The sequence below is a fragment of the Piliocolobus tephrosceles genome, chromosome 1, assembly GCF_002776525.5.
Source record: "Piliocolobus tephrosceles isolate RC106 chromosome 1, ASM277652v3, whole genome shotgun sequence".
Taxonomy (NCBI): Eukaryota; Metazoa; Chordata; class Mammalia; order Primates; family Cercopithecidae; genus Piliocolobus; species Piliocolobus tephrosceles.
Genome location: NC_045434.1, coordinates 80,813,617 through 80,840,816, shown reverse-complemented (window position 1 = coordinate 80,840,816; position 27,200 = coordinate 80,813,617). Strand labels below are relative to the sequence as shown.

General features: G+C 42.2%; 1 protein-coding gene across 1 annotated transcript in view; it reads right to left on the bottom strand.

Annotated features, from left to right (window-relative positions):
• FBXO28 (F-box protein 28) overlaps positions 1-26,111 on the bottom strand; it is a 43,435-nt gene extending 17,324 nt beyond the window's left edge. The window contains exons 1-3 of the mRNA XM_023203664.2: positions 25,808-26,111; positions 14,295-14,404; positions 10,078-10,216 (exon numbers count right to left, since the gene is read on the bottom strand). Of these exons, the coding sequence (XP_023059432.1) occupies positions 10,078-10,216; positions 14,295-14,404; positions 25,808-26,074 (516 nt within the window). The 5' untranslated portion in view covers positions 26,075-26,111. The remainder of the gene's footprint in view (positions 1-10,077; positions 10,217-14,294; positions 14,405-25,807) is intronic.
• Positions 26,112-27,200: the final 1,089 nt, after the last annotated feature.

Genomic DNA, 27,200 nt, shown 5'->3' with positions numbered 1-27,200 from the left:
TCCCAGGTTCAAGCGAGTCTCCTGCCTCAGTCTCCCAAGCAGCTGGGACTACAGGCGTGAACTCCCAGGGCAATTTTTGGATTTTTTAGTAGAGATGGGGTCTCACCATGTTGGCCAGGATGGTCCCGATCTCTTGACCTTGTGATCCGCCCACCTTGGCCTCCCAAAGTGCTGAAATTACAGGTGTGAGTTGCTGCGCCCAGCCTTTTTTGTTTTTTTGAGATAGGGTCTTTGCCCTGTTGCCCAGGCTGCAGTGTAGTGGCATGACCACGGCTCACTGCAGCCCTGACCTCTTGCACTCAAACGATCCTCTCACCTCAGCCTCCTGTGTAGCTGGGACCATAGGTGTGCGCACATCATGCCTGCCTAATTTTTTTCTGTAGAGACGAGGTCTCCCTATGTTGCTCGGGCTGGTCTTGAACTCCTGGTCTCAAGCGATCTTCCTATCTTGGCCTCCCAAAGTGCTGGGATTATAAGCATGAATCACCACACCTGGTCCATTCATTCATTCATTCCTTTTTTTCTGAGACAGTTTCATTGCTCCAGGTTGGAGTACAGCAGCACAACCTCAGCTCACTGCAACCTCCATTTCCAGGTTCAAGTGGTTCTTGTGTGTCAACCTCCCAAGTAGCTGGGATTACAGGTGCACGCCACCACGCCCAGCTAAATTTTGTATTTCTAGTAGAGATGGGGTTTCACTGTCTCTACTGGCCAGGCTGGTCTCAAACTCCTTACCTCAAGTGATCCACCTGCCTCAGCCTCCCGAAGTGCTGGGATTACAGTGCAGTGTGAGCCACCACGCCTGGCTATTCATTTCTCAATCTGCTTATTTTAATTCAGGGTTGCAGGTGGCTGGAGCCCATCCTGGCAGCTCAGGGCACCAGGTGGTTATGCACCCTGGCCAGGATGCCATCTCACTGCAGAGTGCCCTCACACCCACACTCACACTGGGGCCACTAAGACATGCTAATGAACCTAACAGGCACAGCTCTTGAGATGTCGGAGGAAATCAGAGTGCCCAGAGAAAACTCATACAGATATATGGAGAATGTACAAATTCAACAGACAGTGGCCCTGGCCAGGAACTGTTTTTTTTCTCTTTTTCCTTTTTTTGAGACAGAGTCTCTGTTGCCCAGGCTGGAGTGCAGTGGCGCGATGTTGGCTCATTGCAACCTCTGTCTCCTGGGTTCCGCACGACCGCACCTGGTTAATATATGTATTTTTTAGTTGGGACTATAGGCCCGCACCACTGCACACTTGCTTGGTTGCTTATTTATTTAAGACAGAGTCTCATTCTGTTATTTACTTACTTATTTATTATTTCAGAGTCTCTGTCCCCCAGGCTGGAATTCAGTGGCACAATTATTTATTTATGACAGAGTCTCTTTCTGTCCCCCAGGCTGGAATTCAGTGGCACAATCTTGGCTCACTGCAACTTCCACCTCCTGGGTTGAAGCAATTCTCGTGCCTCAGCCTCCCGAGTGGCTGGGATTATGGGCGCGCACCACCATGCCCGGCTACTATTTGTATTTCTAGTAGAGACAGGGTTTCACCATGTTGCCCAGGCTGATTTAAACTCTTCAGCACAGGCAATCCACCTGCCTTGGCCTCCCGAAGTGCTAGGATTACAGGCGCAAGCCACTGTGCCTGGCAATTTTTTTTTTTGGAGATGGAGTCTCACTCTGTCACCCAGGCTGGAGTGCAGTGGCCAGATCTCAGCTCACTGCAAGCTCCGCCTCCCAGGTTCACGCCATTCTCCTGCCTCAGCCTCCTGAGTAGCTGGGACTACAGGTGCACACCACCATGCCTGGCTAATTTTTGCATTTTTAGCAGTGACTGGGTTTTGCCATGCTGGCCAGGTTGGTCTCAAATTCCTGACCTCAGGTGATCCGCCTGCCTCAGTCTCCCAAAGTGCTGGGATTACAGGCCTGAACCACAATGCCTGGCCCCCAAAATTAAAAAAAAAAAAAAAAATGTAATGTGTCTGTAGTCCCAGGTACCTGGGAGGTTGAGGTGGGAGGATCATCTTGAGTCTGGGAGGTCACGACTACAGTGAACTGGGGTCATGCCACTGCACTCTAGCCTAGGTGATACAGCAAGACCCAGTACCAAAAAAGAAAAAAAAAACAAAATTAATGTAGCCTCAGTATTCAGTGTTTACAAAGTGTACAGTAACATCCTAGGCTTTCACATTCACTCACCACTCACACACTGACTTACCCAGAGAAACTGAGTTCCATCATAAGTGCCCTATACAGGTATACCATTTTTTTTACCCTACTTTTACTGTACCTTTTCTATGTTTAGATATACAAATATGATTGCGTTACAATTGCCTATAATATTCAGTACAGTAACATGCTGTACAGGTTTGCAGTTCAGGAGCAATAGGCTATACCATATAGCCTATGTGTATAAAAACCATCTAGGTTTGTGTAAATACACTCCATGATGTTCACATGACAAAGTGACCTAACAATGCATTTCTTGGGATGGATCCTCTTTGCTAAATGATGCATGACTGTATCTTTTTTTCCTGCTATGTCTCACCCAGGCTGGAGTGCAATGGATCGATCTCGGCTCACTGCAGCCTCTGCCTCCCAGGTTCAAGCAATTCTCCTATCTCAGCCTCCTGAGTAGGCGGGACTACAGGCATTTGTCACTACATGTGGCTAATTTTGCTTTTTTTTTTTTTTTGAGACGGAGTCTTGCTCTGTCGCCCAGGCTGGAGTGCAGTGACTGGATCTCAGCTCACTGCAAGCTCCGCCTCCCGGGTTCACGCCATTCTCCTGCCTCAGCCTCCCGAGTAGCTGGGACCACAGGCGCCGGCCACCTCGCCCGGCTAATTTTTTGTATTTTTAGTAGAGACGGGGTTTCACCGTGTTAGTCAGGATGGTCTCGATCTCCTGACCTCGTGATCCGCCCGTCTCGGCCTCCCAAAGTGCTGGGATTACAGGCTTGAGCCACCACGCCCGGCCTAATTTTGCATTTTTAGTAGAGAAAGGGTTTCACCATGTTGGCCAGGCTGGCGTATCTTTTCTTATTTTTCAGAATAATTTTTTTTTTTTTTTTTTGAGACAGAGTCTCACTCTGTTGCCCAGGCTGGAGTACAGTGGCATGATCTCGGCTCACTGCAACCTCCACCTCCCAGGTTCAAGCGATTCTCCTGCCTCAGCCTTCTGAGTAGCTGGAATTATAGGCGCATGCCACCATGCCTGGCTAATTTTTTGTATTTTTAGTAGAGATGGGGTTTCACCAAGTTGGCCAGGCTGGTCTAGAACTCTTGACCTTAGGTGATCCACCCGCCTCAGCCTTCCAAAATGTTGGGATTACAGGCGTGAGCAATCCTGCCTGGCCTGTTATATTCTCTTTAATATGAAAACAGACTTTTTTTTTTCCTTTAAAGGCTCATGGCTGTATATATTTATTTTGGGACAAGCATAGTAAAAGGAGAAATGTTCCCAACTACTCTTGATTTTTAAGAATATCTCCACATTGGCCGGGTGCGGTGGCTCATGCCTGTAATCCCAGCACTCTGGGAGGCCGAGGCGGGTGGATCACGAGGTCAGGAGATCAAGACCATCCTGGCTAACACAGTGAAATCTCGTCTCTACTAAAAAAAATACAAAATAACTAGCCGGGCGTGGTGATGGCATCTGTAGTCCCAACTACTCCGGAGGCTGAGGCAGGAGAATGGCGTGAACCCGGGAGGCGGAGCTTGCAGTGAGCAGAGATCGTGCCACTGCACTCCAGCCTGGGCGACAGAGCAAGACCAGTCTCAAAAACAAAAAAAAAGAGTAGCTCCACATTAAAATCAACTTCAAAAGAAACAAAAACAACATTCTGTAAGCATTACACTTAAATGGAAGCATATCCCTCAAAATAACTGACCTATCTTCTTCAAAAATGTGACTATCAAGTGACACAAAGAGAGCTTAGGGAATTGTTCCAGATATAAGAAGATTAGAGTCCATCCATGGTTCTGGATTACATTCTGTATTAACAAAAAAAAAATTGATAGGAAGAGTATTATTGGAATATGTGATGAAACTTGAGTATGAACTGTTAACTACATAACAGTATTACATCAGTGTTACAATTTTCTGATTTTGCTCTCTGTACTATGGTTAAGTAAGAGTATCCTAGCTTTTAGGAAATACAATGAAATATTTAGGAACTAAGGAGCACAGTGTCTCCAACTTATTTTCAAGTGGTTCAGGAAAAAAAGTATTTACATTTTCTTTTCTTTTTTTTTTTTTTGGAGACGGAGTCTCGCTCTGTCGCCCAGGCTGGAGTGGAGTGGCCGGATCTCAGCTAACTGCTAGCTCCGCCTCCCGGGTTCACGCCATTCTCCTGCCTCAGCCTCCCGAGTAGCTGGGACTACAGGCGCTCGCCACATTGCCCGGCTAGTTTTTTGTATTTTTTAGTAGAGACGGGGTTTCACCAGGTTAGCCAGGATGGTCTTGATCTCCTGACCTCGTGATCCGCCCGTCTCGGCCTCCCAAAGTGCTGGGATTACAGGCTTGAGCCACTGCACCCGGCCTACATTTTATTTTCTTGAGACAGGATCTTGCTCTGTCACCCAGGACTGGAGTGCAGTGGAATGATCATAGCTCATTGCAGCCTTGACTGCCCAGGCTCAAGCAATCGTCCCACCTCAGCCGCCCAAGTAGCTGGGACTACAGGTGCATGCCACCACACCCAGCTAATTAATTTTTTTTTGTAGAGACAGGGGTCTTACTTTGCAGCCCAGGTTGGTCTTGAACTTCTAGCGGCTTCAAGCCATCTGCTCGTCTCAGCCTCCCAAAGTATTAGAATTACAGGCATGAGCCACCATGCCTGGCCAAAAAGTATGTATGTATACATGTATGTATGTATTTGAGATGAAGTCTCACTCTATCACCAGGTTGGAGTACAGTGGCGCAATCTCAGCTCACTGCAACCTCCGCCTCCTGGGTTCAAGTGATTCTCCTGCCTCAGTCTCCCAAGTGGCTGGGACTACAGGCACGTGCCACCATGTCCAGCTAATTTTACTTTATTTGATTTTATTTTTTTTTGAGATGGAGTCTTGCTCTGTCACCCAGGCTGGAGTGCAGTGGCACAATCTCGGCTCACTGCGAGCTCGGCCTCCCACGTTCACACCATTCTCCTGCCTCAGCCTCCCAAGTAGCTGGGACTACAGGCGCCTGCTACTACGCCTGGCTAGTTTTTTTGTATTTTTAGTAGAGACGGGGTTTCACCGTGTTAACCAGGATGGTCTCCATCTCCTGACCTCGTGATCCACCTGCCTTGGCCTCCCAAAGGATTACAGGCGTGAGCCACCGCACCTGGCCCATGCCCAGCTAATTTTTGTATTTTTAGTAGAGACGGGGTTTCACAATGTTGGCCAGGCTGGTCTCGATCTCTTGATCTTGTGATCTACTCGCCTCGGCCTCCCAAAGTGCTGGGATCACAGGCGGCAGCCACTGTGCCTGGCCAAAATGTATTTATAAAGAGAAAATAAAAGCAAACAGGATGAAAGGTAAATAACTGCTGGATATGCAAATAAGCTCTATGGGAGTTCCTTGTACTAGTCTTGTAATTTTTGTGTAAACTTGAAATTACAAGAAAACAAAAATTTACACACGAAAAAAGGAATAAAAAAATGTACCACCACCAGTTTTCTTTCCCAGAACAATAAATACAAGCCAATAATGCCTAATATATAGATTTTTATGTCTGTTCAGGGAAATATAGCTTCATGGCCTTACATAGCCAATTATATTCTAAAACCCCTAATTCTTGGGGACCACTGTGTTTCAATAAGAACAGAAGGTTTACCAGGGCTACTAGGGACAATTAAGAGCAGAAACTGGGAAGGGTGCAGTGGCTCACACTTGTACTCCCAGCACTTTGGGTGGCTGAGGCAGGCGGATCATGAGGTCAGGAGATCGAGGCCATCCTGGCTAACAAGGTGAAACCCTGTCTCTATTAAAAATACAAGAAAACTTAGCTGGGCATGGTGGCATGCGCCTGTAGTCCCAGCTACTTGGGAGGCTGAGGCAGGAGAATCGCTTGAACCCAGGAGGCGGAGGTTGCAGTAAGCCAAGACTCCAGCCTGGCTGACAGAGACATACTCCATCTCAAAACAAAACAAAACAAAACAAAAAAGAGCAGAGGCTATGCTGCTCCGTATGGGGGCTCACACCTGTAATCCCAGCACTTTGGGAGGCTGAAGTGGGTGGATTGCTTGAGTCTAGGCGTTTAAGACAGCCTGGGCAACATGGTGAGACCCTGTCTCTAAAAATATTTTAAAAATATATAAATAAAACAGAAGAGCAGAGACTATCCACATCTTTTTTCATTATCTCTGTGAACGGTTGGTTGCTCAATGCTCACATATAGTTGTGCTTCAGTATATGTAAACTGCTGATACTAACATGAGTTTACTGTAAAAAGTGTAACTTCCATGTGTTAAACAGAAGATTTGAGAAATGTATAAGGAGTAAGCCAACATTCTACAACATCTTAGTTCTGAGAGAAGATAAAGAGAATATCAATGTGGTAGTTAGGGTTGGCCAACTATGCCCCTATTTAGCCTATGCCTGGTTTTGTAAATAAAGTTTTACTGGAACGCAGGCACAAGCATTCATTTACCACACATTGCACGCAGCTGTTTCTCAGAATTGCATAGCTGTGACAGAGAGCACAAGGCTCACAAGGCCAAAACTTTTTATGATCTGGCCTTTTACCAAAAAAAAAGTTTGCTGGTCCCTGTCCTAGGTAATAGCAAACTTGTAACCTGTCTAAATTCTTTCTGTGCGTGTGTGGCAGGGTCTCACTCTATAGCCCAGACTGGAGGGCAGTGGCACGACCTCGGCTCACTGCAACCTCCACCTCCCGGGTTCAAGCGATTCTCCTGCCTCAGCCTACTGAGTAACTGGGATAACAGGTTCACAACATCACGGCCAGCTAATTTTTGTATTTTTAGTAGAGATGGGATTTCACCATGTTGGCCAGGATGGTCTCGATCTCTTGACCTCAAGATCCATCCACCTCGGCCTCCCAAAGTGCTGGGATTACAGGTGCGAGCCACCGCGCCCGGCCCCAACTTTTACTTTAAAGGTCCAAAATTCTGGTACATATTTGGCTATCTAATTTAAACTATAATGCTGCTACTACTCAGATTCACTAAAGTGAATAAAATGCTCACTGTAGACCTAAAGTTGGACAAAATGAATGTAGTCCATATAAAATCACAAAAGTTGGTTTTCTTAACAAAGTATACAAGCTTCCGTGGCCAGGCACAGTAGCTCACACCTGTAATCCCAGCACTTTGGGAGGATAAGGCAGGCGGATCACTTGAGGTCAGGAGTTTTGAGGCCAGCCTGGCCAACATGGTGAAACCCCATCTCTACTAAAAATACAAAAATTACCTGGGTGTGGGGTGTGCACATGTAGTCTCAGCAACTCAGGAGGCTGAGGCATAAGAATCGCCTAAACCTAGGTGGGTGGCAGAGGTTGCAGTGAGCTGAGATTGTGCCACTGGACTCCAGCCTGGGCGACAGAGCGAGACTCCATTTCAAAAACAAAAACGCTTCTGAACTTTTTTTTTGGAGACAGAGTCTTGCTCTGTCGCCCAGGTTGGAGTGCAGTGGTGTGATCTCAGCTCACTGCAAGCTCTGCCTCCTAGGTTCATGCCATTCTCCTGCCTCAGCCTCCCGAGTAGCTGGGACTACAGGCGCTTGCCACCAGGCCCAGCTAATTTTGTTTTTGTATTTTTAGTAGAGACAGGGTTTCACCATGTTAGCCAGGATGGTCTCAATCTCCTGACCTCGTGATCCGCTCGCCTCAGCCTCCCAAAGTGCTGGGATTACACGTGTGAGCTACCGCACCCGGCCTAGACTTTTAAGTATATCCGAGAAGCAAGATCTCAGGGAAAACAAGAACAACTTATCATAAACACCATATATTAAATGAAGATTATATGTTAGACTGAAAATTTTGTATAATGTTCTTACTTTATCATGTGGAAACTAAATGCCACATCCTTATTTTTTGCAGACAGGATGTGAAAAGTTTAAGCATGTGAAGTACAAAAAAGGGAACACTCCTGTACCGGGAGGGAGAGGTTGCTGTTAGCTGAGACTGCCCCACTGCACTCCAGCCTGGGTGGTAATGCAGCGAGACTCCGTCTCAAAAAGAAAAAAAAAAAAAAGTCAACAAGTGGTTTCCAAAAAATGACAGGGACTCAAGTGAATTTAACATTCTTTGTTTGTTTTTGAGACGGAGTCTTGCTTTGTTGCCAGGCTGGAGTGCAGTGGCATGATTCGGCTCACTGCAACCTCCAACTCCCTGGTTCAAGCGATTCTCCTGCCTCAGATGCCCGAGTAGCTGGGATTACAGGCGTGTGCCACCATGCTCAGCTAATTTTCGTATTTTTAGTAGAGATGGGGTTTCACCATGTTGGCCAGTATGGTCTCGATCTTCTGACCTTGTGATCTGCCTGCCTCGGCCTCCCAAAGGGTGGGGATTACAGGTGTGAGCCACTGCGCCTGGCAACATTATTTATTTGGACTGTAAAGATCACCATTCCAAACACACGAGCCTGATCAACTAGCACAGAAATTGGTAACTTTTTCTGTACAGGCCAGATACTAAATTTTTCTTTTCTTTTTATTTTTTCTTGGGGCAGAGTCTTGCTCTGTTGCCCAGGCTGGAGTGCAGTGGTGTGATCTTGGCTCATTGCAACCTCCACCTCCCGGGTTCAAGGGATTCTCGTGCCTCAGCCTCATAAGTATCTGGGATTAGAGGTTTGAGTCACTACAACCAGCCTGGATCCTAAATATTTTAATATTTGTAGGCCACATGAACTCTGTCACAAACTATTCAACTCTGTTACTTAACAACTGACTGAACCCTCTTGGAAGTTATGGTAACTGTGAGATGTTTCTTAAACATTCATGTTTCTAACAATGAGATATGCAATAAAAACTATGATGCTATATGAAACAAGCTAAGTTCAAAGAACTTCTCAGGAACACTTAAAAGTTAAGGCCTTTAAGTCAGATTCAGAAAAATCTGGCATAAGAATCACTCTGAAGTATCTAACTGGTCACCCTCTTACAGCACCCTATAAAAAGCATTAGTAGGTAATGTGCTGGTATGCAACAAGATCTTTAAAAGAAAATGTGGATAATGCAAAGACAGCGAGATATACCAAAAATATTTCAAATACAATTATAAGAAATGTGATTCCCCCAAAAATAAATGTCAAAGAAAACTAAAAATGGACAAAGTACATATTAAATATTGCCAATGTAAATTATCTTTGGAAATAAAAAGAGAACATTCAAATTTTACTAGATATTAATTATTTCCAACCATGTTAAGGGAACCTTTTGCTAGCATCAACCAAGTAGCAAAATGACCTTTAATTACATCTCTACCACTTCCATATAAAAAGATACAGACATATCTCAATTTATACTTAATTCAAGGAGCAGGGTACTACTGAAGGTATAAGTAGTGTGTTGAATGTTGGAGTTTTTATTAACTTAGTAATGGTAAATATGCCACAATATATTTATTTCTATGTTAAACAGGACTGCTATATAGTTCTCGGAATATTGGTAAATAGCAATTGTTTATTCTTGTGAAATCTGAAAGTTTATAAAGTTGTCTTTATGAAACATTTATCAAACAAAACAAAAACCAGCTTGTCCCTCCTATTCCACCTCCCCAAAATTTTAACAGTCTTGAAGGCAGGGATAATATGTATGTTGTTCATTGCTGTATCTCTGGCATCATATGAAACAGTAAAACCTCAAATTTTATTCTTAAGTATGAACTCTTAACAAACTTCTCTAAATAATATTAGAGTTTCAACTGTCTATTTCATAATTAGAATTTTAAATATAAAGATCACATAAATGATATATATTTATATTAATAACTGTACAGAAGCCAAATTCATTAGTAGAAACTCATTTAGAGAAGTAGAAACAATTCTAACATTTCTAAAATTAAAAATTCATAACTTTATAATAAGTTTATGTAGGGCAGTCCAGCTGTTCTAGGCAAGCAATTCTATTTTACCTTTCCTGGGATGAAGCAACAGAGATTGGAATCCACATATTTCATGAAAGTCATATTTAATAGTGACAGCCTTGTTTCAACAGCAGCAAGAATGTCTGCATGACGAGCTAATGAATGGTTTCTCCTTTCTGACTCTCTCCTATAATAATAATAATAATAAAAGCAAGGCAACCATTAAAGCAGTATTGTGGACTAAAATATTAAGCAATCAAGATAGTTTAATGAAACACTTTTTTACATGTTAATTTAGAAATCTACAATTGGGTCATAATTTAACTGTAATGATGAATGAATCACTATGCCTAGAAATCCTTATCAAGGACTGGTACTCACTGACAAAATATTTGAAAACAAACAAACAAAAAAAACCCAAATTATATATACATATTTTTAAATTAGGTTTTTTGGGGCCGGGCTTGGAAGTTCACGCCTGTAATCCCAGCACTTTAGGAGGCTGAGGCAGGTGGATCACCTGAGGTCAGGAGTTTGTGACCAGGCTGGGCAACATGGTGAAACCCCGTCTCTACTAAAAATACAAAAATTAGTCAGGCGTGATGGTACACTCCTATAGTCCCAGCTACTCGGGAGGCTGAGGCAGGAGACTCGCTTGAATCTGGGAGGAGGAGGTTGTAGTGAGCCAACACCGCACCACTACATTCCAGCCTGGGCGACAGAGCAAGACACCATCTCAAAAAAAAAAAAAGGTTTTTTGGTTATCAAATCTAATGGCTATTAGAACCATAGAAATTAGATAAATGAATGGATTACACATAGAAATAGAAATATAGGCAGGAGACTATATGCTTTGGACCATAAAATTTAACTCCTTTAAACTTTTTAACAATTTGAGAAATAACTCATCCATAATAAAATTATCTTTTTTTTTTTTTTTTTTTTTGAGGCGGAGTCTCGCTCTGTCGCCCGGACTGGAGTGCAGTGGCCGGATCTCAGCTCACTGCAAGCTCTGCCTCCCGGGTTTATGCCATTCTCCTGCCTCAGCCTCCGGAGTAGCTGGGACTACAGGCGCCCGCCACCTCGCCCGGCTAGTTTTTTTGTATTTTTAGTAGAGACGGGGTTTCACCGTGTTAGCCAGGATGGTCTCGATCTCCTGACCTCGTGATCCGCCCGACTCGGCCTCCCAAAGTGCTGGGATTACAGGCTTGAGCCACCGCGTCCGGCCTAAAATTATCTTAAAGAGGACAATTTAGTGGTGTTTAGTATATTCACAGGATTGTACAACTATCACCACTATCTAATTTCAGAATATTTTCATCACCACAGAATGAACTCCTGGAACCATTATCAGCCACTCTCATTCTCCCAGTCCCTAGCAATACTAATCTACTTTATGTTTCTCTGGATCGACCTATTCTGAGGATTTCAGATAAATGGAATCATAAAGTGGCCTTATGTTTCTGGCTTCTTTCATTCAGCATAGTTTTCAAGGTTCGTTCTTGTTGTAGCATGTACCTTTTTATTGCCCAGTAACATTTCATCATACAGATATATCATCACTTTGTTTACTCATCAGCTGATGGACACTTGGGTTGTCTCCACTTTTTGGCTATTATGAATAATGCTGCTAAAAATGTTCGTGTACAAGTTTTTGTGCAAACATTATGTTTTCATTTATTTTGGGTACTTATGTAGGAATGAAATTGGTGGCTCAGACAGTAACTCTCTGTTTAACTTTTTGAGAACAGCCCAACTGTTTTCTTTCTTTCTTTTTTTTTTTTTTTTGAGACCAAGTCTCACTCTGTTGCCCAGGCTGGAATGCAATGGCACGATCTCGGCTCACTGCAACCTCTGCCTCCCGGGTTCAAGCAATTCTCCTGCCTCAGCCTCCTGAGAAGCTGGAATTATACGCACTGGACATCATGCCTGGCTAATTTTCAAATTTTTGTAGAGACAGGGTTTCACCATGTTGCCCAGGCTGGCTTGAACTCCTGACCTCAGGTGATCCACCTGCCTTGGCTTCCCAAAGTGCTGGGATTACAGGCATGAGCCATCACATCCGGCCTGAGAACAGCCACACTGTTTTCTTTTTTTTTTTTTTTTTGAGACGGAGTCTCGCTCTGTCGCCCAGGCTGGAGTGCAGTGGTACGATCTCCACTCGCTGCAAGCTCCGCCCCCTGGGTTCACGCCATTCTTCTACCTCAGCCTCCCGTGTAGCTGGGACTACAGGTGCCCACCACTGCACCCGGCTAATTTTTGAATTTTTAGTAGAGACGGGTTTCACCGTGTTAGCCAGGATGGTCTCGATCTGCTGACCTCGAGCCACACTGTTTTCTAAAGTGACTGCACCATTTTACATTCCCAACATTGATATATGAAGGTTCCAATTTGTCTACATCCTCCCCAACATTTTTCCATTGTAGCCATCCTAGTGGATATAAAGCACTAGTGGATATAAACCTTGTAGTGGTTTTGATTTGCATTCCCCTGATGACTAATGATGTTGAGCACCTTTCATGTGCTTGTTGGCTATTACTTATCTTCTTTGGAGAAGTGTCTATTCAAATCCTTTGCCCTTTTTCTTGGAGAGAGTCTCGCTCTGTCCCCAAGGCTGGAGTGCAGTGGTGCGACCTTGGCTCACTGCAACCTCCGCCTTCCGGGTTCAAGCGATTCTCCTGCCTCAGCCTCCAAGTAGCTGGGATTACAGGCGCCCAACACCACGCCCAGGTAGTTTTTGTAGTTTTAGTAGAGACAGGGTTTTACCATGCTGGCCAGGCTGGTCTTAACTCCTGATCTCAGGTGATCCACCCATCTCAGTCCCCCAACATGCTGGGATTACAAGTGTGAGCCACTGCACCTGGCCCCTTTACCCTTTTTAAAACTGGTTTGTCTTTTTATTGTTGAGTTGTAAGAGTTCCTCATACAAACTGGATACACGATTTGTGCATGTTTTCTCTCATTTTGCAGCGTGTCTTTTCATTTTCTTAATGGTGTCTTTTGAGCCACAAAAGTTTTAAATTTTAAGTCCAATTCGCCTAATTTTTTCTTTTACTACTTGTGCTTTTGGTGTCACTGCCTAATCCAAGTTCATGAAGACTTACTACTATATTTTCTTCTAAGGGTTATATATAGTGCTGACATTTACACTTAGGTCTATGATCCCTGTTGAGTTAACTTTGATATACAGTATGAGGAAGAAGTCCAGCTTCATTCATTTTCATGAAGAAAACTAGTTGTCCCAGTATCATTTGCTGAAAACACTATTCTCACCGCATTGAATTATCTTGACATTCTTGTTAAAATCAACTGATTAAAAATATAACTTTTATTATCCAGACTCTTGCCTCTATTTCTTTGATCTACAAGTCTATCCTTATGCCAGTGCCATACTGTTTTGATTACTATAGCTTTGTACTAAGTTTTGAAAGTGGGAAGTGTTAGTCCTCCAATACTCCTCTCCTTTTTCAAAATTGCTTTGGTTATTGTCACACTCTTGTATTTCCACAGGAATTTTAGGATCAGTGTATCAAGTTTTGGAAAAAAAAAAAAAAGACAGCTGGAATTTTTGATGGGGTTACAAAAAAAAAAAGAAGTCAAGAAACAAACAAAACATATTGTACCTTATTGTCAACCCCTATCACACTGAATGTGTAGATCAATCTGGAGAGTATTGTTATCTTAACAATATGAAGTCTTCGAATCCATGAACACAGAATGCCTTTCCACTTATTTAAGTCTTCTTTAATTTCTTTCAATGGTATTTGTAGTTTTTAGTATACAAGTCTTGTGTTTTTGTTATATATATTACTAAGTATTCTATTCTTTTTGAAACTATGATGAAATGTGTTGAACTTCCTTTTTGGATTGTTCATTGGTAGTGTATATAAACATAATTGATTTCTGTATATTATTTTTATATCCCATATCCTTGCTGAACTGGTTTACTAGCTTTAACAATCAATTAGTGCACTCCTTATCCACAAGATCATATCATCTGTGAACACAGAGTTCTACTTCTTCTTTTCCCATTTGAATGCCTTATATTTCATTTTCTTGCCTATCTTCTCTGGCTAGAACCTCCAGTAAAATGTTGCTCAGAAACGGTGAGAATGGACAAACCACTGCAGAAATCACATTGTGATCTTTGTGCCCTTTGCTATAAAAACTTGGAAAGCAATATATAAACCACGAGACTGAAAAAAAGAAGTCAAGAAACAAACAAAACCAGCTGTATATCATTGTCATTGCCACCCACAACATACCTTGGGAGTTGTGCTTTAACTTGTTTCTGACATAGATTATGGTACCTCTCCACTTTAAGAAATCCCTGATTCAACATTCTCTGGCAGACCAAGTCCATTCTTTTACAAACCTACAGGGAGAAAAAAGAACAACAAAAATCAATAACCAAATTAATAACAGACAATTAACAGAGACTCATAACTGATGGCTTAAAGCTCTCTGTATCCTACTATTGTTCCTCAGTTTGCTGTATGTACCTTTTTTTTTTTCCGAGAGTCTCACTTTGTTGCTCAGGCTGGAGTGCAGTGGCATGATCTCAGCTCAGTGCAACCTCCGCCTCCCAGGTTCAAGGATTCTGCAGCAACTGAGTCATCAACCTAAGGTTAATTCTCACCATATGGGGTAGATGTTGCAGTACAAGATATGGATAGTTAGGAGCTGTCTTATGCTTCTTTCCATCTCATCCAAGCACAAATGATCAACAAATGTTTGTTGAAACGAAATGCTGATGAAACTCTTGATGTAAGTTGTTTTCTCCTGAGAACACAGGGCTGACAAAAATTCTAGCAAACTGGGTTGAAGCTTGAGAAGGCTTTAATATTCTAATAATAAAACCAGATATTCAAAGCACATAAACTTTAAGTACAAAGTAATTTCTTTTTTTTGAGACAGAGTCTCACTCTGTCGCCCAGGCTTGAGTGCAGTGGCGCAATGTTGGCTCACTGCAAACTCCCCCTTCCGGGTTCACGCCATTCTTCTGTCTCAGCCTCTTGAGCTGGGACTACAGACGCCCGCCACCACGACCGGCTAATTTTTTATATTTTTAGTAGAGACAGGGTTTCACCATGTTAGCCAGGATGGTCTCGATCTCCTGACCTTGTGATTTGCCAGCCTCGGCCTCCCAAAGTGCCCGGATTAAAGGTGTGAGCCACCGCGCGTGGCCAGTAATTTCTATTAAGTAATGTTTGTTTGCTTTTCAGACAGTTTAACTCTGTCACCCAGGTTGAAGTGCAGTGGCGTGATCTTGGTTCACTGCAACCTCCGTCTCCCGGGTTCAAGTGATTCTCTTGCCTCAGCCTCCTGAGTAGCTGGGATTACAGTTACGGGCCACCATGCCCAGCTAATTTTTGCATTCTACGTAGAGATGGGGTTTCACCATGTTGGCCAGGCTGATCTTGAACTCCTGGCCTCAGGTGATCCACCCACCTTGGCCTCCCAAAGTGTGGGGATTACAGGTGTGAGCCACCCTGCCTGGCCAACATGTTAAAATACAGTAGAATCTATTTCTGACTAAACTAAACCAGTTATCAGTATTTGTTCAGTGTCTACTGAAAAAAACAAAGACATAAACCCAGTACATATCCACATATGTAACTGCTTTTAATGAAAAGTAACTTTTTTCCAAAACAAAACATTTAGTGATTAGCCTTATTTTACATTTCTGCAAGGCTTTTTGATATGTGGTTTAATATAACACAGGTCAACTTTCATACCTGTCTCTGCATTCAATCAATTGAGGTATTCTTACCTCAGAAAATTCTGGAAAACACAAGAACACACAAGTGCATGTTTCATTAGCTATCAGTGTGATGCCATCGTGTCATCAAATGTCACGTGGCTACTGGAAAACTCCATGTATAATTGTGGAAAAAATGAGCATGCCAAACATAAATAAAACCTTAGTACTATATAAAAAAAAATACTTTAGAACTTATGGACCCTGTGACAGGATCTTGGAAACCTCTCTGGGGTTTCTGGACAACACTTTATAGAGAGCCAGTGCTCCAATCCTGAATAATCACATGACCACAAACACCAGTACTGAACTTCATGTGGGGAAAAAAAAAACTTATGTTATTGAAGGAAAGAAAAGGGAGTGTCTATGTGTGTGAAATGAGGGCAACAGGGCTAACTTCTCAACTTATTAGGAAGTTAACAGACAATATCAAATAGATGAAAATCAGCCAAAAGACTTGAAAGTGGTGCCTGTGGGGAATAAAAACTGGGGACTATAAAAACTATGTTTTGTTGTTAAAACTATTTGATATTTTATTTTACTTATTTATTTATTTTTAGAGGGACTCTCGCTCTGTTGCCCAGGCTGGAGTGCAGTGGCGTGATCTCGGCTCACTGCCACCTCCATCTCCTGGGTTCAAGCGATTCTCCTGCTTCAGCCTCCCAAGTAGCTGAGATTACAGATGCCTGCCACCACACCTGGCTAATTTTTCTTATTTTTAGTAGAGACAGGGCTTCACCATGTTGGTTAGCCTAGTCTTGAACTCCTGACCTCAAGTGATCTCCCTGCCTTGGCCTCCAGAAGTGCTGGGATCACAGGCGTTGAGCACTGCACCCAGTCTATTTGATACATTAAATCATCAGATGAGTAGATAGTGGATTTAAAAATAAACTGAGGTACCCTGTAACACAACCTTGTAGAAAAACAATTCTTGTCTCTGTAGACTCTACAACCTTGTTGATAATTTCTGAGAGAAATAATTTTTATCAGCAATATATTTACAAAGACAAAAATTAAAGTCAATCACTGCTGTAACAATTTTCAAGGTTCAGTCAAAATTATTTTACTAGTTTTGCTGCACTGGATCTAGCTAACTTCTAGGGTTTAGATATCTTTCAATAACCTATAAACTCAAATGAATATGAGTGCTGACTACATAAGTATTTAAGTACTGACTGGATGATTAGAGTAAGAATAAATAATCAGATAGGCCCAACTAAGGAAGATTTCACATGACAGAAGATTTGAATCAGGCTTTGAAGGAGGAGAGGGCAAAGAATGCTAAGTTAGATGTAATGGTGTATGCAAAGGCACAAAGTCTAGAATGAACAAACCGTTAGTGAGCAAACCACTTCCGAAGACATGTGAGATGTGTGGGCCAAGCTGAGAGGAATAAAATTTCCCATGTTTTGAGTTGAGAAATCAGGTAAGTAACTTTAAAAAGAGAATGAATGGCCAGGAGCAGTGGCTCACGCCTGTAATCCCAGCACTTTGGGAGACCGAGGTGGGCAGATCACTTGAGGTCAGCAGTTCAAGACCAGCCTGTCCAACATGATGAACCCCCATATACAAATTAGCTGGGTGTGGTGGCAGGCGCCTGTAATTCCAGCTACTTGGGAGGCTGAGGCAGGAGAATCGCTTGAACCAGGAAGGTGGAGGTTGCAGTGGGCTGAGATCACACCAATGCACTCCAATCTGGATGACAGAACGAGACTCCGTGTCAGAAAAAAAAAAAAGAAAAGAGAATGACCACCCTTCTGCAGGTTGGACTTAATAAATAAAAAAGAAGAAAAGAAAAGAAAAGAAAGACTACCCATCTTTTTGGTTATTTTCTGCAAGCACTATCTTACCAGGACTAAAAAGATGGTTCTCGAAATTTCACTGAAGATAGTGAAATAAATGTACATGGACCCCAAATGAAGTGAAAGACAAGAAAAAAAAGGCCTATAAACGGAGCCTCAACTGACATTTATAATTAAAAGCTGATAAAAAGATTAGAGAACAGGAGGTCACAAAGACAGACAAATTAGAATAACACTACACAAACCAACATCAAAAATATTTTAAGCATAGCCAGGTGCAGAGGCATGGGCCTTTAGTTCCAGCTTCCCAGCTACTTGGGAAGCTGAGGTGGGAGGATCACTAGGGCCCAAGAGTTTGAGGCTGTAGTGTATGATGATCACACTTGCACTACTCTATTCTGGGCAACATAGCAAGACCTCATCCCAAAAGAAAAAAAAAAGAAAAATTATTTTAAGCATTAGGCAATATTGTAAGGAAAGAACAGTAATTAATGTGGTAGTTTTCCTGTATGTTCAAATGTTCAAGGAGCACTGACTAACCAATAGCACAAAAACACAAAAGATCATATATCTTTCGGCAAGGCGCATCAGCTGAGGTCAGGAGTCGAGACCAGCCTGGTCAAAGTGGTGAAATCTCATCTCTACTAAAAATACAAAAATTAGCCGGGCATGGTGGCAGGTGCCTGTAATCCTAGCTACTTGGGAGGCTGAGGCAGGAGGGTCGCTTGAACCTGAGAGGTGAAGGTTGCAGTGAGCTGAGATCGAGCCACTGCACTCCAGCCTGGGTGACAGAGCGAGACTCTATCTCAAAAATAAAACAAAAAACCAAAAGAGATCACACATCTTTTGTTTAGGGTTCAGAAAGAAGTCACATCTGGAAAAAAGAAATATACTAAATTGCCCCAGGGCAAGCAATTTAATGATAGCTGCTGATAATGTATGCTAACTTATAACTCAAATAATCTCATTTAAAGTGTAGCTCTAAATTTAGGCATATTTTAATAATTTCCCAAAGCTAAAGGGAAGAAATTTTATTTCCTCAGTGACTACAACCAAACAAAAATCCTAGCAATTTGGCAATTTATCCAAGACAGTAACATAAAATCCTGAAGCCTAATATATGGAGCCTAAAGATGATGACTATGTTAAAAACTATCAGGGCATTGAAAGATTAGGAAAAGTATATACCATAAAGACAAAAGGGAATAAACAGAATAAATCACTGAAGAACAAAGATATATAGTTTGGGCTCCTGTTACTTGCTGTTCTACTGTAAGAGAATAAATGTAGTTTTCTTGGTTGTGGTCAGTAATGAAAAATTTTCTTTGTTTTTAGAATTGTTGTGCTACCATGGTCCTTCTTAATAATGCAAGACACACAGGCTATACATTTGTGAAACGTGATTTTCCTGTTTAATCTTTAACATCAAGTCTTTTTTGTTTGAGATGGAGTTTCACTCTCGTTGCCCAGGCTGGAATGCAGTGATCTCCACTCACTGCAACCTTCGCTTCCCGGGTTCAAGTGATTCTCCTGCCTCAGCCTCCCAAGTAGTTGGCATTATAGGCTCCCGCCACCACTCCCGGGTAATTTTTTGTGTTTTTAGTAGAGACGGGGTTTCACCATGTTGGTCAGGCTGGTGTCGAACTCCTGACCTCAGGTGATCTACTCGTCTCAGCCTCCCAAAGTGCTGGGATTACAGGCATGAGCCACCATGCCCAGCCTTGTCTTAACTATTTTTTTTTAATTTTTATTTCTTTAAGTTTTAACTGTTTCTAAGATGCACATTTTTAAACATTTGACAGCAGAATAGACCTACGATACATAATGTCTTAGAATTACAATTGGTGGCATTTTTTTCTTGGATGCCTTGAAATACGGTATGCTCAACTCCTTCAATTTTAAGACGCTGTAGAGACTTAGAGACATGTTACCAACTTAATAACAACTTTTCTGGGGAAAAAAAGGTACCACCACGATAATATACATACAAATTGATGAAGATGCATTGATTTCAAAAAAGTTAAATATGAAACTCTTATATCTTAGAATTAAGGAAATACTGTAATGGAAGCCAATTTTTTTTTTTTTTTTTTTTTTTTTTTTTAAGACAGGCTCTCCCTCTGTTGCCCAGGCTGGAATGCAGTGGCACGATCACGGTTCACTGAGGCTTCCACCTCCCTGGGGCTCAGGCAATCCTCCCACCTCAGCCTCTTGGGCTCAAGTGATCCACCCACCTGGGTCTCCTAAAGTGTTAGGATTACAGGCATGAACCACTGTGCCCAGCTGGAATCCAGTTTTAAAATGTATTCATCATTGTGTAAGGTGAAGACAGAATAAATAAATAAATATTTAGGTTCTCTGTTCATCTTACACAATGATAATTCCAATGTAGTAAGTGCAAAAATGATGCAATGGAAACTTAGAAATATTACCTACATAAACTTCAGAGAAGAATTATAGAAAGAGGTATATGCCAAAGGTACAAATATTTTCTAGGAGAGGGAAAACAGGAAAAAGCATGTGTTTGAAGAGGCCCAAGATATTCAGGAAACTGAAGAGCTTGATGTTTGTTTCAATCAATCTTAAGTACAAGATGCTAGAAATAGGTGTTTAAGGAAAATCTCTATTAAAGGTTATCTTTTGCTCCCAATCTCAAAAATTAGGAAGTTGGATTTATATGCACAGCTCATCCTGTTAACATAGTATCTTCTTCAATCTTGTAAGAATCCATACTACTCAGTTTATCAAGGTATGCAGATATATCTGGTGTCTTTTAAGAAATGATGATGATAAGAGATGGAAATTGTTTTGTTTTTTAAAATGCCCTTATTTGCTCCACCCACCAAAAGCTGTCAACCCTGGAGGTTCTCAAAAACAGTTTCTTAAATCTGACTGGTCTGTGAAATAAAAAAGCTGGGGGGATAGGAGGACGGTTGACCACTAATCTAGAACATTTACAATTTCACATATCCAAATTCAAGCTTATCTGAATCCCTCTAAGTCATTCTTCTCCAATCACTTCATTACTTTACACATCGTTTTTTTCTGCTGGGAATGCTCTTCTTCTACCTTTATTAACTGGATAAAAACTTATTATCTTGAGGAGGTCTTTCCTGATTAAGTCCTAATTAACCTCAACACTCATATTTACCATCTTTGCATTTGTTATCCTGGTGCTGTGTAAGTGTGCTCAAGGAAGGTACGTATATTTTTTCTTGATGACGATCCAGTGGACAGAGTTACTGACTGAACCTCTTTACTTTGTGAGAACAGGAAGAATGAACTGCCCCCAAGAGATTATAATTTCTTACCCGTACTTATGCACTCATTAATAAAATCAATAGCCTGAAGAGACAGTAGGAGAAAAAAACAAAAAATCAGCAATAGAGTGTATTCTCTGGAATATAGCAATACAGAGCAGTGGTCCTTAAAGTGTGGTCTGGGCAGTGGGAGATCCCCAGGGTCCCGGAGACCATTTCAGGAAGTTTGCAAGACCAAACTATTCTCAGATTCTCAGAGTACCAAGAAGTTATTTGCCTTTTCCACTCATTCTCTCACAAGTATCCTGTGGAATTTTCCAGAAGCAATATGACATGTGCTGACATTATTGTTCTGACAGCTAATGGAATATGTTCTGTGTATTCTTGTGTTTTCTAGAATTTTCCAAGGTAAGTTCTCTGGGTCTTCAATAATTTTTAAAAGTGTAAAGGTGTCTTCAGACCAAAAAACCTGAGAACTCTTGCGCAGAGTGAGAGATACAATGAAGACAGCTTGCCTACTTAAAAACAAAAACAAAAAAAGAAGTAATGGTTCTTCATTTTCCTTCATATTTCCTACCAACCAACCCACTCTATAACTAAAATTTTCTAACATATTTGAAGAAAAGATGCGAAAGGAACTATAAATAGGTAACAGATTTAATTAGCTAGAGTGCTCCAGAGAAATATCTTGAGACAAAAGCACGCATTTATGTATTTTGTCGCTGACTGGAAAATTCATTCCAGAAAATAAGCAAGAATTCTCAACTTAACCTTTAGTCAAATTCAATTTCTGAACCACTAAGAGGATTCCAATTAAAATAAGAGCTCCAGTTGAACCGCAGAGGAAAAAAATTGATAGTATCTCTCTAAAACATCTTTTAAAAGCCTCCTGTAGGGCAGGTAAAATTATACAATGCAGTGTTTGAAACAGGATAATTTTTTTCCCTTTTTATATTGTACTTTAAATAAATAGAAAAAAAATTTTCCCCTTTTTATATTGTGCAGGGGCTCACATCTGTAATCCCAGCATTTTGGAAGGCTGAGGTGGGCAGACCACTTGAGCACAGGAGTTTAAACTTAAGACCAGCCTGGGCAACATGGAGAAACCTCATCTCCACCAAAAATACACAAAATCAAGGCTTCAGTGAGCTGTGATCGCGCCGCTGCATTCCAGCCTGGGCGACAGAGGGAGACCCTGTCTCGAAAATTAAAAATAAATAAATAATTTAAAAAGCTCCCTATACTTGTTTTTCAGCAGGTGAGAATATAATGCTCATGAGCCAAAGTTACATAGGTTCAAAGTTAGCTCTGATCTGCTCCCGAAGGTAGGATCTCACTTCTTTTTTCTTTTTTTGAAACTGAATTTCGCTCTGTCACCCAGGCTGGAGTGCAGTGGCACCATCTCAGTTCACTGCAGCCTCTGCCTCCCGGGTTCAAGTGATTCTCCTGCCTCAGCCTCCCGAGTAGCTGGGATTACAGGCGTGTGCCACCACGCCTGGCCAATTTTTTATATTTTTGGTAGAGATGGGGGTTTCACCATGTTGGCCAGGCTGGTATCGATCTCCTGACCTCAAGTGATCCGCCCACTTTGGCCTCCCAAAGTGCTGGGATTAGTGGCGTGAGCTACCGCACTCTCACTTCTTAACCTTTGCCATTTGTTTCAAAGTCTCCCACCCACCTGCCAAGGGGGCCTGGGTGACATACTAACGCTGCATCAGCACAAATTTGTCTGTTTTACTGGAAAAACAACTCAAAGTACATGTTTTGTCATTTCAAGGTTGTGTTTAGCCAAATAATTTTACATTGGAGGAGTCAAATATTTAAGGAGTAATTTCTGTGAAACCACCAGACTCATGATTTATCTTTTGATCAATAGTCAATGGCCAAAAAGTAAAATAAAATGAAATAAAAAAATCCAGGCCTAGGTGGGTGGATTGCCCGAGCTCAGGAGTTCAAGACCAGCTTGGGCAACATGGTGAAACCCCATCTCTACAAAATACAAAAAATTAGCAGGGCATGGTGGCGTGTCCCTGTAATTCCAGCTACTCAGGAGGCTGAGGCAGGAGAATCGCTTCAACCTGGGAGGTGGAGGTTGCAGTGAGCCGAGATGGCACCACTGCACTCCAGCCTGGGTAACACAGCAAGACTCTGTCACCAAAAAAAAAAAAAAAAAAAAAAAAAATCCAATTTATTTTTATTTTTTTTGAGATGGCGAGCTCAGCTCACTGCAACCCCCACCTCCCAGGTTCAAGCGATTCTCCCACATCAGTCTCCCGAGCAGCTGGGATTACAGGTACCCACCATCACACCTGGCTAATTTTTGTATTTTTATAAAGATGGGGTTTCACCATGTTGGCCAGCTGGTCTTGAACTCCTGACCTCAGGTGATCTGCCCACCTCAGCCTCCCAAAGTGCTGGCATTACAGGCATGAGCCACCATGCCCAGCCAAAAATCCAATTTAAAAAGGCATTCACACAGTTCCTTGGAAATCAGTTATTCATGGTAAGAGGAAACAAAGATTATTATCAACTAAACAGTACAAATAACCGAAAAATGTTATTGTAGCAATTTCAGCCTAGAGCAAAACTTTTAAAGAAAATGCAGAGTAATAAGTACATGGATTGTGTACCTGTTGTCTACATTAGGTGCTAAGCATAGTTGTAACTGAGGTCCCAATAAGACAAGTAAACTGAGAAGGAATAAAAAAAGTCCCTGAACAATATATAAACTAGCTCACTAGCTACCTAATAGCTGACATTTAGCTTTATGAAAACTAATTCTGTTCTTAATATTACCCCCTTCAAAGCATATCCAGCCTTAAATTCCACTAAAAAAATAAACTTACAATGAAGAGAACTATGTAACTTATATGTCAGATAGCAGCATATACTAAAGTCCCTTGATTTTTTGCAAACAATTCTTTAGGTATAAATGGCTACTTAAGAAGGCTTGTACAGTACACCTAGGCACTCTCTTGACTGCCAAGTTCAGAAAAGATCATAATTAAATTAATGCTGACACCTAGTGGCAAGAAAGAACATCTTTCTTTTATAACGTTACCTGAATTGTACCTTCCAAGCAAAGACACTTTCAAATCCCCACTAAAGATTATCCATTTAATCTATTCAAGAATTATCCATTAGTCTTAAGAAAAACAGTTCCCCATCACTGAAAAATCATATTTGCAGATGTAGAACGGGGCAGAATCTTTTCCTGGGGGTGGGCAATGGTACTGAAGGGACTCCTTATGAAAAATCTGAGTTTGAAATTATAAATTTATAACCTTAAAAGGCCAGAAAACTGCTTAAAAATTAAGAATGCAGCTGAATATCTCACCTGACAGAGATGTCATTTATTCATAAATTGTGGGATGTTTTAACTCTGGTTAGGACAGGCTGGTTCCCCTACTCCCCCTACAACTTTACATTTTTTTTAATAGTAATATGATCAACAAACAAACAAAACTCCGTTTTTCTCAACACTTACAAAACAGAACTGTGAATATTCCAAGCTTTACCAAGCCATTGTCTAGTTTAATGGTTCAATTCAAACAAATGTTATATGCCCAATTTCCCCAACACCATGAATGTGCAGCACGAATTTTGATTAAACGCCATCATTTGTAAAAATCTGAAGGAATATTTAAGATTCTACATGAAGTTCTAGGAAGAAAATGTTTTGGAAATTCAGAGGCAATCAATTGTGAAATATCCATTTTCAGCTGAAGAAATTTTCCATCCTGCAGACTGGCATGGTTGAACTGCTGTGTTGACTAGAAAAAAAATTGGTCATCAGTTTGAATTAATATTTATAAGCTCTCTTTTACGAATAAGTAATGATTTCTTTTAAAAATGCAATTATAATCCACTTGAAACTGGAGGAGTAAGCCTACAATACAGCATATTGAGTAATAAGAAAATGTTATACACAGCACAGAGATATGCCTTTGTCCTCTTAAAAACAATTCCCAGCACAGATTTAGCTTCTCCATAGAATCGGTTTGCAATCATTTCAAAATGTCCACCTCCTTCAATTTATTTACCACTTAAAGATACATTCACTGAAAAGCAGCAAAATATCTAACTGAACTAACATTCACCACACCTTCAGTCAAACCTCTGGAGTGAAGTAAAAGCCCAATGGCAAATTCATTATTTTTAAAAATCATGGACTGAACTGTTGTGATTTTAAGGTATAAAGAAACCTCTCCTAAAGCAGGTGGGTGGGCGTAAATCACTAGTTAAAAATAAATTGCAAAAGAGAAAAAACCCGTCAAGGGGTAAGTTGCTTCACTACTGTGGGAAGCGTTAGGATGAGGCAAAGCAGGAATGGTCATTTCCCAAGGCTCTACTTTAGTGGTCAACTAAGGCGCTGGGGCTAAGGCTAAGTAAACACGTTTGAATTCTTCGGAACCTCTACCCGGTTTGGGGCAGCTGAGCCACCCTACTCTACTCAATCTTCTCGAACAAGGAAACTTGGGTGGTTGGGGTGGGGAACAATACGTTATTCTTGCAAGATAAACCAAGCCTGGCTGGGGTCATCTGCCTACTTCTGAGTTTTCTCCCCCAACCCAGGCCGGGGGCTGGAAGCGGCATACAAAAGGCAGGCGACGTGACCTCTACCGGGTCCACTCTCAGGCCAGGCGGAAGGTGGAAAGACCAATTCCGCTACCCCTCCCGTAGAGGGCCCGCTTCCGGGCGGGGGGCAAGGAGCCCCCAGGGCGAAGTTCCCTTAAGAAGTAACCCCAGCTCCGCAGCTAAGACGCAACTGGAAACCAGCCCACTCCTGCTGACTGACGCCAAGGGAGAGTTCGGAACCGGAGCGGCGCCCTCCCGGATCTATAGCCGGCTGGGGCTCGCGGGGGTATCCCTCCCCGGGGAACACGCTCTCTTCTCCTCCCCTCCCAGACCTCGGCCGGGGGGAGAGGGAGGCAGGAGTTGTGCGGGGGCCTCACCAGGCGGAGCTGGCTAATTTCGTCGTAGGACATAAAGCTGAGGATGTTCTCGATGGCTACGATGGGCAGCGCCACAAGCGTGTTGTTTTGAGGCAGCTGGTCCGGAGCCAGCGCCGGGGCTGGCAGCGCCTGGGACCCCGGTTGTGGGTGCTGTGGCGGGGGCGGTGGGGGCTGTCGCTGGGTAGAGCCGGAGGCCAAAGAGGAGCCGCCGTCGCCGTGGCTGCCACCTCCTTCCTCTGCCATCCGTTCCTCCGCCGCCGCCGCCATTTTGGGGGTTTGATTCCTTACCCCCACTGCAAGGGGAACAGGGACACTTCCGGTGCGTCACTTCCTCCTCCTGCAGCCGCCGTGGAAGGGGTACCTGGAGGAGTGGGGAGGAGCCTGTGGGATAACAGGCGGAGAGGACTCACAGGGTACCTTTCAAGTGGAAGTCAGGGAAGATCATGTAAACCCCAAGAAAGGTGGTCATCCTAGACCCTTTTGTCTAAGATTAGTAACTACTTGAGAGCAAGGAAACCCTATCTATTAAAATGAACTTCACTGTGCAGTTTTCTTAAAGGGCTTCCTGACAAAGTATAATAAAGATGTTGCCTAATAAGTGTAGACGGAAATAATGTAGTTAGACTAGCACCATTTTTCAGGAATCGTAGAAATGAATGATTTAGGCAAATAAAAAGGTGTAAAATATCAATAAGAACTACAACATGGATGAACCGTGAGAACATATTAAGTGAAAGAAGTTAAACACAAAGGACCACATAGTGTATGATTGCATTTATATAGAATGTCTGAAATAGGCAAATCCATAGAGATAAAAAGTAGATTAGTGGTCTCCAGAGGCTGGGGGAAGTAGGGAAATGACTGCTAACAGGTGAAGGGTTTCATTTTTGGGGTGATAAAAATGCTCTGGAATTAGTGGTGATGATTACACATCCGTATGAATATGCAAAAACCACTGAATTACTATATGCTTTAATGAATTTTATCATATATGAACTATATTCTAATAACTGATTTAGGCAAGAATCATCAAAAGGTACTAAAACTAGGAGGTAAACATGTGATGAGAAACATGATATTTACATTGTCTCAAAATAACTCCCCATAAATTATATATTATTTACAAAGATTAAAAGAAATAGTTTACAAGGCCGGGCGTGGTGACTCATGCCTGTAATCCAGCACTTTGTAAGGCTGAAGCAGGAGAATCACTTTAACCCAGGAGTTGGAGACCAGCCTGGGCAACATGAAGAAACCCCATCTCTATAAAAAATACAAAAAATTCGCCAAATGTAGTGGCAGCACCTGTGGTCCCAGCTATTCGGGAGGCTGAGATGGGACGATTGCTTGAGTCACAGGAGTTCGAGGCTGCAGTGAACTGTCAGCCCACCAC